Source organism: Lynx rufus, unplaced genomic scaffold, assembly GCF_022079265.1.
Source record: "Lynx rufus isolate CCGP_SWC_20201006 ecotype Redwood Valley unplaced genomic scaffold, mLynRuf1.p SCAF_15, whole genome shotgun sequence".
In the NCBI taxonomy this organism is placed as follows: Eukaryota; Metazoa; Chordata; class Mammalia; order Carnivora; family Felidae; genus Lynx; species Lynx rufus.
This window is the reverse complement of record NW_025814829.1, coordinates 5,186,647-5,205,153: the sequence shown is the minus strand read 5'-3', so window position 1 is coordinate 5,205,153 and position 18,507 is coordinate 5,186,647. Positions and strand designations below refer to the sequence as shown.

The 18,507-nt window shown below is 46.8% G+C and overlaps 1 protein-coding gene across 2 annotated transcripts in view; it reads right to left on the bottom strand.

Annotated features, from left to right (window-relative positions):
* Positions 1 to 669: 669 nt before the first annotated feature.
* Positions 670 to 18,507, bottom strand: part of DUSP10 (dual specificity phosphatase 10) — a 39,653-nt gene continuing 21,815 nt past the window's right edge. For both annotated transcript variants that reach the window (XM_047076545.1, XM_047076546.1), the window contains 2 exons: positions 5,488 to 5,859; positions 670 to 1,903 (listed from right to left, as the gene is read on the bottom strand). In XM_047076545.1, the coding sequence (XP_046932501.1) occupies positions 1,638 to 1,903; positions 5,488 to 5,859 (638 nt within the window). In that variant the 3' untranslated portion in view covers positions 670 to 1,637. The remainder of the gene's footprint in view (positions 1,904 to 5,487; positions 5,860 to 18,507) is intronic.

Here is an 18,507-nt window from a genome sequence, read left to right as displayed (position 1 = left end):
ACCCCTGGGATACCAGCTATGGATTAACCAGGTGTGATGGGAAAGCCACTGTACCCAAGGAGCTGAGTTCAGTTTGCTGTCAAAAGAGCAGGAAATTGCACTTTGCTGCTTTGTACTCTCTGTGCTTAATGTTACCAAAGATGCCAAGTGAGAAAGTGGCAATGGGCAGGGGAGGGACCGTCAAGACCCCTAAATGGCAGATGCTCACACATATTTATCAGATAGCCACTGCAAAAGATCACAGAATTCTAACTAATCAATCTAGCAGTGACCTGATCATCAAAACTCAAAGGCTGGAGTGGAACCCCCCCCCCAAACCTCAAAGGCGACTTCACCTGACATTTCCCCTAATTTGGAGAGAATTTCGTTGGTAGAAGAGGGGGTGATGACTGGGCACGCCGATGACCGGGGCTCTTTGGGTTCCTTGCTAATTCTCTCCGCTTCACCCTGAGAACACAGAATGTTTTCCCTTCCTCATCTTTCTTTCCCCATATAAAAACATGTGTTTCTTTCCAAATTACGTTACATACACAAGGTACCGGAGGTAAGAGATGCTTGAACCTGAGTTGAGGAAAAAAGACACACCCCCAAATGAGTTTCATTTATATAATGAAAATAAATTTTTACACAATCAACAGAAACACATCAAGTTTGTTTTGTTTTGTTTTTTTGCGAAAAATATTTTTAAATAAATTTTTGTCTTTTTTTTTTCTTTACATTCTGATATACATATGTAACAAGGTTTATGGCACTGTAATCAGAATCAAATCCAAAAAATGATAATAATAATAATAATAAAGGAAAAAAGGTGGGGAGGAAAGTAACTGATTTTTATTGAATTCCTTTCTATCTCCAAGCTGGCAAATTTACACTATTTGCCTATTATTTGGCTGTCAGCTCTCACTGGTTTGCACACTCAAAACCCCATATTATTGCACGAGAAGCCAGTAAAGGCTTATGGTAACATGGTCAGTCCCTTGCTATTTCAAAAAATCTCTTAAACCCAAGGGGGGGGGGAATAATCCAGAGTATGAAACACACAAAATCAACAGTATCTTTTGTCTCTTTAAAGAATGTGAAGGGTTCTTAGACCACTTAAGTTGCCCTGATTTTTCTCTTTGCACCAGTGAGCACGCCTGGGCTTGGTTTGATTGGGTGTTTGTTTTCTGCGTGGATGACCCAGACAGATGTCGGGCCTTTGTGATTCGATGTCTTTTTCTGCTGCTTCCTTTTGGTTCTTTTTAATTTGTTGCAATTGTAGTAGTATCTTCGGTCTATGAACCTGCACAGACTATTTAATCATAAACTCTACAAATAGCTTAAAAGGAAAAGGGGGAAGAAACAGCTTTTATTATATTTTTATTGTTGGCTTAAAAAAATTACTCCTTTAGCCTCCCTGCTTCGTCAGTTCACGGGAAGTAAATCTCAATGGGCATCAAAAGTTAAATTCTTCTCACACTTGTTAAAAATAAAGAGTTTTTAAACAAGTTTTGTTTCCATTCACAAACGTTACCCCCATCTAAAAAAAAAAAAAAAACGAGAAAGAAAGAAAGAAAAAGAGAGAAAAAGACAGAATCCATCCTCCTTTCTCTTCGTCTCCTAGTGGAGAACAGTAATCCTTTCCATCCAGACCTCTGTCACACCACCGTTTCCACACCCATCAGCTTTGGCGTAAGGATCCGTGGTGTTACACCATTGTTCAGGTCTTCCTCAAACTCCAGTAACTGCCCCATGAAGTTAAGGTTTGGGGAAATAATTGGCCGTTTGCCTTTGACAAACTTATAAGCGTCAGTCATGGTCATCCGAGTGTGCTTCATCAAGTACGCGATGACGATGGTGGCGGACCGGGACACCCCCGCCTGGCAATGGATGAGAAGCCCCTTCCCACACTGGTGAGCTTCCTCTGGGAAAAGGGAGGGAGGCGACAGGTGCAGGAAAGAAGGGAGAGACGGGAAAAGAGAGATTAGCTTTTATCCAGACGTGACAAGGCTATATTTTGTCGAGAAAAGAATAAATTCCAGCGGTTTTAGAGCTCAGTTATAATTTGCTAGTTAATTGTGTGTGTTTATGGCACAACCTCCAGAACTGGCTGACAGCAATATGAACGTGAATAAGATGCCACACGTCTACACTTAAAGAGAGAACGAGTGGCTCAGCGGGTTAAGGGTCCGACTCCGGCTCGGGTTAGGACTTCACAGTTCGTGGGTTCCAGCCCCACGCTGGATTCTGCACTGACGGTACGAAGCCTGCTTGGGATTCTCTCTCTTGCTCTCCCTCTGCCCCTCCCTCACTTGTGCGCGCTCTCTCTCGGAATAAATACGTAAACTTAAAAAACAATAAATAAAGAGAGGACGAGGTAAAAGAATCATTTCAAGGAACCGTTCACATCACAGGTGGTGACAACCTACTTACAGCCAGAGTCACAACACAGTTAACTTGCCCGGGAAGCAAGCCACTGATGAAGGAGACCCTTTGGATCAAGGATGTTAATTCCGATCTCAAGGTTGTGTCGCTTTTCAACACTAGTGTTGTTAAAATGGCCGTCCCAGCTGTGACAGAGAGGAAAAAAAAAAAAAAAAAAAAGCCCTGCATTTCTTTCTTTCTATTATAGGATTGATCTGTAGGAACTGGTGTTAAATCGATGAGGGTTTCCGTCCTGCTAAACTCCGAGGCCAAAGAAACAGAACACAACGAGAAAGTTGCTAGGTGCGGCTTCTTACCAGAAAAGTCTATTGTTGCAAATGTAGCTAAAGAGTCGCAGTGCTCGGGCACAGGGGGCACCACCTACGTGTGACTGTCCAAGCCCTCCCCGCATCCATGTATGCTGTTCCAACATGGCGACGGGGAGCAAGATGGAGGAATTCTAGTGATGGTCCAGGACCCAGAACGATTGAAAGAAGCAATACTTTGTAAGTTTTCAGATATATTAGAAGCTCGGGAGAATAGCTTTGTGGGCACTGCCTACATGGATTCTTAATGACAATTCTAGACCAAAAGGCATCCCAAAGAAAGTTTCTCTGAAGGGATATCAATTAGATGAGGAGTAGGGGAGGGGTGTAAAGAGGAGTGATCTAACTTAAACCACTTTTTTTTTTAAAAAAGTTTATTTATTTATGTAAGTAATCTCTACACCTGGCATAGGGCTCGAACTCATAACCCCTAGACCAAGAGTGGCATGGTCTTCTGATTGAGCCAGCCACGGCTCCCCTAATTTAAACCACTTCTATGGGTTACCCTCCGGCGAACTGCGAAAAGAAACCTCACACAAAAGTCCATCTTAAACGTCTATGAATGAAGCTTACTTCTCCTAGATGACAGTATCTGAAGAAAGTAGCTCCCTTTTCTAGTTTCTGGTCCTCAGCACACGCTATTTATTCACCTCCACACCAAGACTGGGAAGCATGGTTGTAGGAAAATGAGCTGCAAAGTGCTAGGTTTGACCACCGGTTTCACGGCACACTAGATGAACACCTTGTGTGAATCACCTAACTCCCGAGAGCCCCAATCCTCCTGTCTGCATAATGGGAATAATACTAACTAACAAGGCTCAGGGAATCTGGGAATAATATCCCCCAATTCAGGAATAAATAAATTGGCACCGTGAAACCCTAAACTCTGCTTAGTTTATATGAGACTCTCAGTGAATGTTATTATGTTTATAAAGCCTACTGTTTTCCCCAAAGCAAGACTACACAATTTCAGTTTATCTAATGACACAAGGACAAAAATGAAATTGTGTCTCTGCAGGCTGTGATGCTGAGTTGTTCTTCAGGTTAAATGCTAGTTGTTATTTGTTTTGTTTTCCTTCTAAAAAATCAGATAAGCCTGAATAACCTATAAGGAATGCAGGTGCTTGGATTGAAATCCTGTTGGAACAAGTATGTCTTATGCTACTCCTTAAATGGGAAACAATCTCTTAACTTCCCCCAACTGGAATTAAATCAGATAAAATTGCAGTCATAACACCATATATCAACCGGAAAGTTCCTCGTCAACTTGGTGACATACATTTCTTCCTCGGGTCTCAAGGTTTGACTCGAATATCATGAATAAAATATCTAAGACACCTTTGCATCCACAAGTGTTGCCATTCGGGAACCAGTTGAGCAGTGGAAACGTCGCCCCAGCATATTGTAGAAAGGCTCTTGCCTCAGAGTCAAGAGCCTTGCGTTCTGGTCCTTTCTTGGCCACTAAAATTCTTATAATCTTAGAGAAGTTACTTTACTTTTCTGAGTTCAGGGACCACTCAGAATTTCCTTCCAGACTGCATATTCCATGGTCCTGCATTGAAGGCACAATCGGCCAGGAAAACAGCTGGGTGATGTGGCCAGAACCGCCAAATCCACAGCAAACCTATCAGACCCAGGGCTTTTTTTTTTTTTTTTTTTTTTTTCTGAAAAAGGATCGCCAAACATGAGTGCATTCTTCCTGGGACAGAGGCCAGTAACAACCTGCTACAGTATTTAGGGAAAGAACTCAATCACCTTGTTGTGGTTAATGAAGGCTGGAGTCACTTGAAAAAAAAATTGTTGGTTATGGGCTAGGTATTCCCCCAAATGATCATTAGAGCCTTAAAACAGTTCGAGGCTCTGGGAGCAGCAGAAGGTTCCGTTGGGATCAGGGTGAGGCTGGTGGTTACGTCCTTCTGGAGACTAAAGTCTGCTGTGGTTAGAATTCCCCTCCTTGGGAACTGCTCAGGCTACACAACCTGATCTTTCCTACTTTAGCGGGTTTGGGGTAAGCTGTCTCACGAAACCTAGTACCATGTTGCTAACACGTTCATACGCTTCCGCTACCCCATGTCTACGAACTGAGACAAAGCAAGTAGAAGGGGAAAAAAACCAACCCATCCCTCCGCTCTCCTCCCTCTCCTCCGCACCGATGTGATACCTGAGGATGCTCGCTACAGCACCGCTTTCCTGAAGAACATTCTTCAGAAGCGGCCTTTCAGCAAATGCTACCTGTGCCTCAACCTCATGTAGAGAAGCTATACCAACTGCAGATTCATTTAACCTGGGGTAAGGGAGGTGGGGGCGAGTTTGGAGGCGGTGTCATTTTCCTCGCACTTCACTTCCCGCAAGGCGCCCACAGCCACGGTAGACCAGATGGCCATGGCAGCAGCTCTGTCCTCCTATGCCTCCCTCCCCATTACTTCTTTTGAAATGACGTGCCAGAACCTACCTACGCGAAGCCCTACCGTCTTTCTCCTGGAGAACCACAAGGATGCGGCTTTCTGATTGACCAGATCCCCACCAAAGGGAATCACCGATTCGTTACAACCCATCCCAGGGGCTCCCATGCATTCCGTGGGCCATGACTTGGGAGAATACTTTGGCTGGTCCAGGTGGGGGAGGCCTGAAAACACCTCTGAGCCGCCTTTTTTTTTTTTTTTGCAGCCCAAGCATCAACCTTGGACTCGCCATCAAAGCGAAAGCTGGAGGGGGAAAGGAAGGCTGAAGGTGAGCCGCCCCCACGGGAGATAGTTACCAATGAACTCGAAGGCCTCTTCGAAGTACTGCCGCAGGTTCTGCTTATTGCTGTCGGTGGCCGGCAGCCGCTTGTAGTTGAGCAGGCCTTTCTCGTAGTGATAGAGGGGCAGGTGAGTGGTGACGTTGATGACGTAGCCTATGTTCAGCCGCTGCATCGTGTCCAGGTCCTGAGCGTCCTGCTCGTTGCCGAGGAACAGGAAAGGCAGGATGGGCGTCAGCTCCGCGTTCTCGATGTCAGGGGTGGTGGGGAGAGACTGAGGTAGCACGCTGGACGCTGCAGACGCGCCGCCCCCCACCTCCCGGCACTCCTGGAGCTGGAGGGAGTTGTCACAGAGGTTTTCATGGTTCTGCTTAAAACTGCTAAGTCCACCTGGAGCAGACACACAGAAGGTGAGAGTGACCACTTCTAGAACTTCGGAGCCGGCGGAAAGACGGTGCCACCTACCCCCTCCACCCCCGGAAATAAACTGTGCTTTGCTGCCTAGGCACCTCTTAGAAAATAAAATCGGACCCCAAGTGCCAGCCCGGGGGCGTCCCCAGTGGCTCAGCCGGTTGGGTGTCAGACTCTTGATTTGGGCTTGGGTCACGATCTCACGGTTCGTGGGTTCAAGCCCCCCACCGGGCTCTGCACTGAGAGTGGGGAGCCTGCTTGGGATTCTCTCCTCCCTCTCTCTGTCCCTTCCCCGCCCATGTTCTCTCTCCCTCTCTCTCAAAATAAATAAACTTGAGAGAGAGAGAGAGAGAACAACAATGCGAGTCCTTTTGGAGATCCAGGACAAGTTCAGATGATCCCACGGCAGGCAGTACTTTGGGAATGTGCTCTTTCTACAAACTGTGGCACGTCCCCCTGGAAAGAGTTCCGTGCAGCATCAGGCAATTTTATCAGCAGCAGATTTGATCTGCTTCGAAGAGCCATATGCTCAGTGGCCTACATAGAACCTTGTACTTCGAGAGCCAGGGAAAGCATGGCCGACCTCCCCGGGCACCCTTGCACTCTTCCATAAGCTTACCTCACCCAGAATGAGAAGTTTGCTCCCGACACGGCAAGGTGGCTATGAACAGGGACCTTGGAAGGCCCGGATTCCCTTGGCTATTGTCCCAGTAACACAACTTCTTGGCTCTGTGACTTAGGCAAGTTAATTTCTCTCTCTGTGCCTCGGTTCCCTATCTGCAAACTGAGGGTAACGGCATCTACCCCTGAGCGTGATTGGGGGTCTGGAATGAATGCACACGGGCAAAGTGTGCAAACGTCCCCATCAACAACTGCAGCGTCACTTATGGGAATGTATCTTAAGAAAATCACCTAACCAAACATATCCAGCTAGATGCGGCAAGACACTGACCACAGCATTATTGTTTTATAGGAAAGGCCAAGAACCAAAACAAATTACCAAAGGAAAAAAAAAAAAAAAAAAGGAAAAGTTAATATATTCATCCCAGGGAATGTGACGCAGCCATTGAAAGTTGTGAAAGGGATCTGAAAACAAAGAAAATGTTTCTGTTTAACGTTAAGCGAAACAGATCCAATCCAAAACATTCACCATACACGTGATGAAAAGCTAAAGGACCATGCAAAAAAGAATTTGAGTTAGGAAATTTATGGATCGCAGAGTATCGTTTAAGTTTTTCCTTTAATATTTGTTAGATACATCGCACACATGGTTAAGCCCAAAGGATTGTTACAACGGTCGAATCACATGATATACGTGTAAGGGCTATGAAACCTGAGTTGATATGATTACTGCCGTGTGGGCTCCCATTCTAATCCAACAACCAGATACCCTGGCCTTCCTTTTAAAAGGAGGGGGAAGTTAGAGACCTCCTAGAAGCTGAAAGCCTCCAGAACATGACATTTATGCCTCCTAATACAGGCCTTACGTCTGTCTTGATAGTTTCAGGAGATAAGGCAGGAAACACAAAGCGTGAACAGGATACCGTTGTGTTGAAATAAACACAGGAAGTCTATCTGTCCTCTAGTTTCTGAACCTAACATATGCCCTCCTCCATTTCAAGTCTCATCTTTGGCAACTAGGGCAGGGATCTCCAGGCCACAACCTAGACAGTCTCAGGTTGTTCCTGCCCCAAACACACACAGCTAGGCGTGACAACAGGCCAAGTCATATTTTCATCAAGGCCCAGTGATGACAGAAAGATCATTCAAAGAGGGTAATATTATGGTCATTTCATTCATCTGTAAGTGTCAAAACCTAACTTTGCTTTTCAAAAAGAAAAACAGGAGCTATGTATTCATTTTGGTGGATTTCTAGAATTAAACTCTGCCCTTACATATTATTAGCGTACTCTGCTACGAAATCATGATTAAAAAGTTTGGGCCCTAAGAGATTATTTGTCAACTAGACAGAGGAAACGGAAAGCCAGAAAGACTTTACTAGTGACAACTTAAAAAAAAAAAAGCAAATTGAAATCACCCACTGTTACCAACACAAATGCCACGAAAGAGACTTTAAAGAGTTATTTTAAAATCCGCTCAGCTTTGCCTCCATAAAATCCAAGTAAATGATTTACACGGATTCTGTGATGGGAACCTAATTCACTTTGTTTTTCCCCTTAAGAAAAAGGCAGTCGTTACACTTTTTCATCTAAGATGAGAGGAAAGAACCAAATAAACTCAAAAGAAGTCTCGAAGGGGTGGGGAGGGGACTTTTCTCTGTTCTTATTTAGGGTTCTCAAGCTGTAATTGGTCTTAAAAGCGGCTAGTTTAAAAAAAAAAAAAAACGCATGCCAAAAAAGAAAAAAAAAAAAAAACCCACACACAGAAAAAAAGCACCGTACAGCTTTTTAAAATTCTGTCTCTATACCTCCTTTCCCAATGACATCAGCTGGAGGCTCCCCACCTGCCCAGTTGCCATAGCAGTTACACAAAGACATACAATGACATCAGTTGGCATGATATCAGCTCTTTGAGTACAAACAATACAAGAAGAACTACTTTGTTTAAGGCCTTTGGTGCAACTGTGTTCTGGAGAGCCAATGATGTAATGCTAACAGGTGGCATGGGCCTTGCATTTGCCTAATGGGGGAAAAAAACCCATGGGGGAGGGGAGGAGGGAATGTGAGACAGACAGACACAGAAGGCTCCGACTCACAGGGGGTGCTCACGTGCAAAACTACGTGTGTGTTGTATGTTGCAGCCATGTGGGGACTCCGTTCATAGAATATTGGAAGATGACGAGGCTAGAAAAGGAAATACCACGGGCTCAAATACGTTAGTTGGACAAGGGACTTCTCATTGGGGGGCACGAAGAAATCGCCTCCGGTTCACTCGTCAGTCTGCTGACCAGCTCCAGCATCAGTCCCCCTACGGGTCATGCACATCCGCAGTTACACAACTCTCCTGGGAGGGAGCTTCAGGCAAGATGAACGGGTCGAATCTCACCGTGGTGGTTCTTCAGAGAGATGTCTGCGGGGAGGATGGTGTTTCTGCTCTTAGGGAATTGGAATTGGGAGCCGGGGAAGGAGGAGCGGGAAGACTAAGGCTGATACGGTTTTCTCTTCCAACCACCTTCCCCGGACCCTACGCTACCACGTATCACTAGAGGCTGAAATGCCTGATCACCTAGTGAGGAGCTTTGATTCCATCCTGTTGGCCCTTCACTACGTAAGAACATTACAGCAGGATAACCGACAAGCAAAGTAGAGACAAAGTGGCTGGTGGTTAAGAGCAGTTGATAGAGGCAGACAGACCCAGGGTGTGATGTTGATTCTGCCCCATCAGAGTCTTGATGCAAATCACTGCCCCTCATTAAGTTTTGGCTTACTGATCTGTAAAGTGGACGTAATGTCACCTGCCCACAGGGCTGTGGTCTGAGCAGCCTAGGTAAGCATGTTGATATATAGCCAGGCATCTGATACGTAATGTCTTCTTACCCCACAATTATTACCCTCCTTGTCCTTATCTCCCTTTGATCGTCTACACTGCATTTCGCGAGAACTCTAAGTGCCATGCGTGGTCGGTCCTCAGGCCGGCCGCCTTGGGTCTGAGCGCCAGCACCGCCAACACTAGCTTCCGGACCCCGAGCAAATTTCTATCCCCCAGATAGAAAACAGGGGCAATAAGAGTACCTCACACTACTGTTTTGAGGATTAAACTGCTTAGTAAAAATAAAGTACTTGAAAACAACTATCCATGGTGAGCACTTTTCTACTTCTATTACTTTGGGAAACTACCATTTTAAAGGTCTTTAAAAAAATTTTTTTTTAATTTTTTAAAAGTTTACTCATCTTTGAGAGACAGAGCACTAGTGGGGGGTGGGGGAGCAGAGAGAGAGGGGAGGACACTGAATCTGAAGCAGGCTCCAGGTTCTGAGGTGTCAGCACAGAGCCCAACGCGGGGCTCGAACCCACGAACTGCGAGATCACGACCTGAGCCGAGGTTGGACTCTTACCCGACCCAGCCACTCAGGTGCCACCTCCCCCAAATTTCTTAATATAAAGATCCTACTGGGATGAGCACTGGGTGTTATAGGTAGCCAATTTGACAATAAATTATAATAAATTAAAAAAAAAAAAGAAGACCCTAAACAACGATCAGGAAGCTAATATTTCAGAGCTTTTCCTTTTAAATTTTTACTTAAAAAGAACCAGGGACAAACATATCTGAGCAGTTTTAACACTGAGATAATATACTTTTATCATAAAGAAAACAAATAGCTCCCTATCCTGCCTAAACAAATATATCTGATTTCATTTGTTGGCCCTAGCTTTCCCAATAACGACTGCATAGTTTTTGACTTCCTGTTTTGTTTTATTTTATTTTTTCCAGAGGCGGATGGTGTTTTAAATAAAAGTGCTCTACACCCATCCCTGCCCCCACCCCCCCACGCCTCCCCAGTCCCCACCGGGCTGAGCGATCTTGACCCTCTTACGCACACAATTGCTTGCAGTTACCGTGCAAATATTTTCCGGGCAGGAGCACCATTGCTGGGGGCAAACATTTCAAACCTTATCGGCAAAACTAGGTTCTCTGCCAAAATGAGCACGGTCAGCACTTTGATTCCGAATGGCAACAACCAAGCATACCCAACCCCTAGAGAAAAATATGTAGGAATACAGGTCGCCTTGGTTTCCCCCAACAGCAAGGCGACCGTCCCGCTGAAGCAATGGATCCCAGCGTGAGTGGGAAACCTCCAGGCAGATTTGTTTCAGTTCCGTTGCCGTGTTGACTATTGCCGTCCTAGAAACAGAGGAGCCTTCTGTAATGTGATTCAGAAGCAGGGCTCTGGGCGGCAAATTAAAGAACCACATCCAAATGCAGAATCTACAAGCAAGAGATTTCCCTATTCTGGGGATGGACAGCACTTTCGCGCACACGCTTTTTTCGCTTCATGCTAGGCCGGAAAGTGAGCACTTTCCAGAAATTGAAGGAGAACCCTCACTGAAGGTCAGCAAATGGAATTAGCCCCCAAAGGAAGGTGGAGGGGGATGCAAATGGAGCTCTTCTCGAAGAGTGACAGCATGCTGACAGAGTGGATGTCAGGCTTCTAGCACTGAAACTCTCATAGAGCGGGAGTCACAGTCAATTCATACTTTTCGAGGCACAAAATTACCCACCCTCACAGGGGAAATATTGGGGATGCCAGCTAGAACCACAGAGGTTACTGTCCCTGGCTTGTTTCACATGAAACAGTCTTCATAGTCCACAGACACAACTGAGGATTTCATAGTAGGAATGATTTCAAGTTCAATGCCAGGTGGTGTCACCTAAGCTGTCATATGATCCTGTCCCCAGGCAACATGGGGAGGCTATCTTAGAGAGGATGAGTCAAGTGAGAGCACTGTGTCACTAGGTAGATGAGGACACAAAGGGATTAAGAAACACTTTTGTTACCCAGGGAAGAGAGAGACTTAGGAGGTTGGGTCCAGCAGCCATGGTGGCCGGGACCACGAGTCAGAGATGAGTCTCCCTAGGATCCCTACAATCCTATCACATCATCGCCTACGTGTGAAATGTCCAAGTGTGAAAAAAAAAAAAAACCACAACACATATACAAGAGGTACGTTAAGCTTAAAATTCTTAACAAATCAGTATCTTGACGCCAACTGAGTACATATTGATTATTTGGGTAAATACCGTTAAGTGTTCCAGAAAGATAGATACATGTTGCCTCACGGGTTTTTGTTTTTATCTGTTTGTTTATTGTCCGATCTCTTTGGTAGGAGATACACGTTATCTACAGATATAGCTTAAAACCCAGCTCTAGAAGGCCATCTGTGATACACAAGGCAGAGGGGCAAAGCTTTGCCTTGATTCAGAAAAATGACTCTGTCGTGTGCCAGCTGTGGGGCTTTGTGAACGTTACTGGGTGCTCCTGGATGAGTTTTCCATAAGTATAAATCTGGAATACTTCTGTTCAGGTGGGTGGTAGGGATTCAGTGAAACTGTATGTAAAACATCCATCCTGGTATCTTTAAGAAGGTATTCAAACCCTGTGGCTATTTGGAGAAGAATTGTCAGCAGGGGACAAAGATGAGGAACCTTCCTTGCTCTAGAGCTGTCGTAGGTTTAGCTGGAGGGGGGACCTTGAAGAAAGGTACGCGGAGGGAATCGGAGACCGTCTTCCAGCGCCAGTCCCAAGGGAAAGGGTGCTGGAAGATGCCACTGGGCTGCCGGCCTGCAGCTCTGCTCTTGTAAAGGTCATGTTCAGTGCTGTTGGGTCCCAGCTTAGACAAACGCAGGAGGAAGTGGCGTGCAGAACGGGGGCGGGTCTTGTGGTTGGTGGTCTCCATTGGAAACTTCATTATATTTAGTTATTCATGTTCTAAGATTTCAATAGAATGGGAGGGGGAGATATATAGGGTTGTGAAACAGGCATAAAATACATGCATTTCTGGCAAATTTTCTGGAGATATATACACACACACACACACACGTATATGTACATATATACACATGTATAATCTACCGGCAAGACATTGCTTGTATAGTCATTATAACTCGGGTAATTTACTTATTTATGTACCCCTCAGATGACATGCCATTGCTCCCAGCAAAACAGCTTGGTAGATTATAAAATCCAGCATTCTGCAAATAAGCTAATACTTGACTATAATATATACCAAGAACGAAATTCCACTTTTGCTCCTTCCTAATCTTTGTATAATTGGCAGCGAGCTCTTAGCTTCATTTTTATCTCTAGATACTTCTGTATATAATTTGCTTGGGGGCTCTTCTTTCTTATGTTTTAAGACACGCTGCTCTCTTCTTTGATTGATAAAATCTTTGTAATGTCCTCAACAGAAAGAACTTTTAATAAATCCCTGCCTAAATATTTACCTCAAAAAAAGTGAACGGAGTCGGAAAGATCCAATGACTGAGGAACGGCGACTTCCGACAACTGAAGAGAAAGGGGCGCCGGGGTGGCTCAGTCCGTTAAGCGTCTGACTTCAGCTCAGGTCAGGATCTCACGGTTCGTGAGTTCGAGCCCCGTGTCGGGCTCTGTGCTGGCAGCCTGGAGCCTGCTTCGGATTCTGTGTCCCCCCTCTCTCTGTGCCCCTCCCTTGCTCGCACTTTGTCTCTCTCAAATATAAACATTAAATTTTTTTTTTTTTAAACGTTGAAGACGAAGCTTTGGTTGCACACCTTCCAAGAAACGCTGATCCCCGCATGTTTCTGTCCAAGTTGAATAGATTCTCCCTGTGTCCCCAGCACCCCACACCGCCCAGCTCGGAAGTGGCCTCTGGTGTAGACACGTGCCCTCGCTCCAGAACCGGTCAGAAAAGGGCTGGGGATTCCACTTCAGCCCGCTGAAGTCACTCAAATGCACCGAAGGGGCACCTTCTCCCAGGAGGCGAGGCGCCCTTCTCATGTCCCCTTCCTACCACCCCCAACTTGAAGGCTTTCGCGGGTACCCAGAGATCAGGATACCACCAGTCTCATTTGTGCGTGCTTGAATACCGCAAGCAGCTGGTTTGGGAGGCCGCTTCACAAGTATGTAAATACAGCCTGTTTCTTTAAATCTGTTACCTCATTTATTTACATTAGAACAGAAAGCAGTGCCAGAAGCAACAGCTGATGACAGTCATGTAATTTTCCACAAAGACAACAATTAAACAGCTTTGTGTTATTTTAGCGAGCAGATGACTTTTCGGAGTGAGTGGGAATCAAACTAGGATTTCAGACTTCCCGCAGCCGGGACCCCCCTCAGGTATCTGCCAGGGTCCCTGGGACTTGAAGACCAAGCTTTGGGCCCCTCTCCCTCACAGCCAGCTCTCTCTCCCTCTCTCTCCCCTCTCCCTCTCTCTGCCTCCCTCCCTCCCTCCTCCCTCTCTCAGAAACCCGACAGGAGAACAGGGGAAGGAAACAGGAGAGGGAGAGGTTCTACCCAGAACTGGTTTCTGCTTGGACCGCCAATGAATCCACAGAATATTTTTGAAACCGATTTTTATCTTTATTCTGTTTTAAAACTTTATTTATTTCTTTTGAGAAAGAGAGCAAGCCCGTGGGAGAGGGGCAGAGAGAGAGAGAGAGAGAGAGAGAGAGAGAGGGAGAGAGAGAATCCCAGGCAGGGTCTGCACTGGCAGCACAGAGCCCGATGCAGGGCTCGAACTCATGAATCGTGAGATCATGACCTGAGCTGAAGTCAAGAGTCAGACGCTCAACCGACTGAGCCACCCAGGCGCCCCTGAAACCTATTTTTAAAGAATCCAGGGTAAGGGTGGGAAAAGTGGTCAGGCCCCCTTACCCCCTACCCCCACATAGCGAGGCCCCGTTAATGGAGAACCCCACCCTCACACTCACTCTCCCCATTCTGTCGGAAGAACCATCTGGAAGGCAGGGGTGGGCCTCATTGACTCCTAGGGGTCGATCCCTTTGCCTGAGGGGCTGGGAGAAGCCTTCTGTTCACCCTTCAGCCTGGTCTGGGCTGGTCTGAGCAGCCATGCCTGATGGGTCCGGGTGCCCTCTCTGGCACCATGGGAAGACCAGACTGTGGAGTCTCATGTTCATGGGGAGTTTGCCTGCCTCTACATCGAGCTTCACTCCCACTGACAAAAATGCCAACGAAAGAGAGTGGAAGTGATTTGTCTTCTTTTCATGACAGGGCTTTGGAAGCCAATCAAGTGAATAGCTTTCCATGGAGAAGTGTGGCTATCGGGGCGCCTGTCTGTTGAGCCCAGTCTGTTGAGCGTCCGTCCGGCATGGGCTCAGTTCACGGCCTCGTGGTTTGTGAGTTCGAGCCCCGCGTTGGGCTCCGGGCTGACAGTGGGGAGCCTGCTTGGGATATTCTCTCTCGCTCTCTCTCCGCCCCTCCCCCCGCTTGATCGCCGCGCCTGTGCGCTCTCTGTCTCAAAATAGTAAATAACTAAACCTAAAAGAAAAAAGAATTGTGCCTATCAAAATACAGGCTGGGTATACGGAGGGAGATGCACAGGAAGGAGGACAGCCAAGTTCGAGCCCCATGTCCCCGGAAACTTGCAAGTTCAGATTCCCTTCTCCTTTCTCCAACCGTCCAGCCCTGAACTGTGTCAAAGCCTCAGCACAGACCAACCGGTTCCCAGGGAGAAAGGCGCATCGCAAACACTCAGCTCAAGTCTCTGGATTGTTCTAAACGGACACACCAGAGATATTACGTACGTTTCACTTTTATAATCTCTTTTATCTAAGAGCAAGCCCTCCCAAACATTTTGGGATTGGAGAGACGTGCCACAGATGCCCCTTCCCTCTCTCCACCTCTCTCCCTGCCCACAGGTCAGGGTCCAGTGGGAAGAGATAGAGGATAAACATTAAAACACACAAGGAAAAAGGTAATGATTAATTATGATGAGGGCATGGGGCGCCCTCCAGTTCCCGGGTGCTAGGAGAGGGAACTAATTAGACGGGGTCCAGGGAGGGCCTCTCTGGGGATGAGAAGGCATTAGCTGGGTTGGGAAAGGGGTAGAGGGGAGGGGGCCCAGAAGGGCAGACGAGGCAGGGAGAACCACACCATTGGCAAGGGCAGGACATTTGCTAGGTCTGCGGTGACTCAAGGGAGCCCAATGTTTAAAGCCTAATGAGCAGGTGGAGGGATGGGGGGAGGGAGTGACCAGTGGAGGTCAAAGAAGTCTGCAGAGGGCCTCTTAGGGACATTCAGCAGCGAGGATTTTATTCTAAGTTCAGTGGGAAGCTCTTGAATGTTCAGAAGTCCGTAATAGGGGATTAATATGTGTTTGAGAAGAAAAGGGGATCAAAAGAGAAAGGGAAAAAAATTAATTTACCAGATGGTGCAATTTACCTATACTCTAAAACCTGGGCCCAAATCATGACTTCTCGTTCCCAAACTACATCTTTTGCACCTACCGTGGATTGAATTGTGTCCCCTACCCCACCCCACAAATTCACATGCTGAAGCCCGACCCCCCAGCATGGTGGTATTTGGACATGGGGCCTTTGAGGGATAATTCGGTTTAGAGGAGGTTATGGAGGTGCCGTCCTCATGATGAGATTAATGCTCTTGTAAGAGGGGGCACCGGAGAGCTTGGTGACTCTCTTGTGACCACTGAGGACACAGCGAGCATCTGCAAGCCAGGAAGAGAGGACCCTCACCAGAAGCTGACCATCCTGGCCCCAGATCTCAGACCTCCAGCCTCTAGCACCGTAAGAAAATACACTTCTGTTGTTTAAGTGATTCTGTCTGTGGTATTTTGCAGACTAATACAGTCTTTTAAATTCCCAGTAAGGCTTTCTTTTTAAAAATATAAATTATAACTCCTACTTTTGAAGAACCACACCCAAACCTATCAATTACCTGAGACCCTGGCCCCTGGGAGCCAAACCAAGTTGGTACCATATTTTAAGATCTTAAAATCGAGCCAGAAATGTTCCAAGGTCAGGAGGAAGACGGTGCCTAAAGAACCAGCATAGCCATCAGAAGCAAGTCCATGGAGCCTCCCAGAACCTTAGTTCCATGAACCAGCTGCAAGCAGAGAAGCCCATTCCTTCCCCAAAGACACCGACCTCCCTGCGGATCAGCATTGACCCAATGCCCTCCGTGCTACATCCTCTGGGGCCAAAGAACATTTTTGCTGGAGAATTTCCGTGTATTTGGGAGGCTACTCTATACCATGTGAGGGCTCCACCTTCTCCGTTCCCTAAAAAGCTCAATACCCGTTAATCCATCAAGACGGATTAAGGGAGGGGAAAAAAAAATCCATGAGATCATACTGGAAGGCTGCAGAGGGAAGAATGTTAATAGGAGAGTGCTATAAAACACAAAGCCATATTTTTCCCAAGAGCTCAACCAGATACTCTCCATTATTGTTTAATTCTCTGAAGAGAGGGAAAACATTCTTTGCTTTTCAGTGCAGAAGTTTAAATAATGAAGCATTGCTAAACAAACAAACAGAGGAAAGCCCAGTGAAGCTATTCATTAAACAACCCCACTGGACATAAGGAACACGGCTGCTTAACGGTCCACCTCCCCTGAGGACCGACATTTGTCTAAGACCCCAAATTAAACACATCACAACTTCACAGCAAAAGTATGTTTCCCAATGGGATTTCGGTAGAGTCCAATTAAATAAATCTCTAGAAATATCAAGAACAAGCCTCAAGGGAGAGCATATTTCTACTGTGAAACATTCTCATTGGAAATTACATTCACAAAAGGTCATCTGGAAACATCCATGACAAGAGGAGGGGAGGAAAGGCAGGAAGCAAGGCAAAGTTACATAAATAAAGCCCCAGGGGGGTAGGGGTGGGGGTGGGGGTTCACTATCATCGTGTTTGGAAGAAGTGCCCGGCCAAAAATCCTGTGTGCCTCTTAGCTTGCTTTGAATGAAAGCCTGTGTCCGGACAGCTTGTATGACGATGCTTTAATATGATCTGGAGGTCAAAGGCTCTAGCTTAGGGAATTCAGGAAGTGGTAGGGGAAAAGATTAAATGTCAACATCAAAATCTGAATTGTTTTACAGAACCAATGTTTTCAGTTCGCGAAAGGCATAGCAACAAGTTCCTCAAGTCACGGAGCCGAATTCTATATTTGGCAAGAATACTCAGCAAGCCTGAGCATTAGCGATCAACTGCCAGAAAGAGCGGGCGTGAGCCCCACTTGCAATGGATTCACCCAGCCGCCCATGCCCAACAGTTAGATCACAGAGTGAGGGCTGAGCTTGGGAAGGTCAGCCGGAAGCCAGGGAAGACCTCATTGGAGCACTGAGAGAGATAGGGGGTCACACCAGGTCAAAAGCTAGCACGTCTCCACCTAGCGGACCACCTTCTGAAATTAAGGGGGAAACAACCAAGAGGCCAGTACATCTCTGAGGAGGTGGGCTGGGAGGGTATAGGGACGCGGTGGAGGGCCAGCCGAGTAGTGGTCGGTTCAACCTGGGACATGTGCAATGGAGAGCCAGCCTGGGATGCCCTCCACATGGGACACCATCGGACTTCCCGGCCACACGCCCTTGAATGCGATGCCAATGCCCACCACTGCTCAGGGCGACAGAAGTCCCAACGGCCAGTGCGCGAAACACAGCCCTTCTTCCTGCGCTGAAGTGATCCTGGGTTCCAGCTTGGGGGCCCCTGTTGCCACTTCTATGAAGTCGGGAGTGTGGATAATCTGTGCCCCAAGGTCTGGCACTCTATAACTTCAACACAGCTTCCATAAACCAGATATGGATGGACGATGGCAAGGACGAGGGCAGCGGTCTCGGAGTGTGCCAGGCCTGGGGGGTCTGCCTCCCTTAGCTCACGCTGTTCCCTCCTCCCGGAACCCTCTTCCCCTCGTTTCTCACGTAGGTGGCTCAGAACGCAGGTCAGATGTGATCTCCTCACGGGGGTCGTCCCGGCCTCCAATTTACCGCCGACCTCTGATGGCACTCTTTCGTGACATCATCCAGTTTCAAAGTTTTGTTGTCTTCAAAACACTTATCACAATCTGAAGTTGCTTCTTATTTCTTTGCCGGTGGGTTGTTGTTAGTAAAATGTAGTTTCTCCCACCCTCACCCCCACCCGAGAATGTCCATGTGCTGTTTGTTTTTGAGGAAACAGAGCCTAACAGTTCACTGTGCCGGGGCTCAGGCTGCC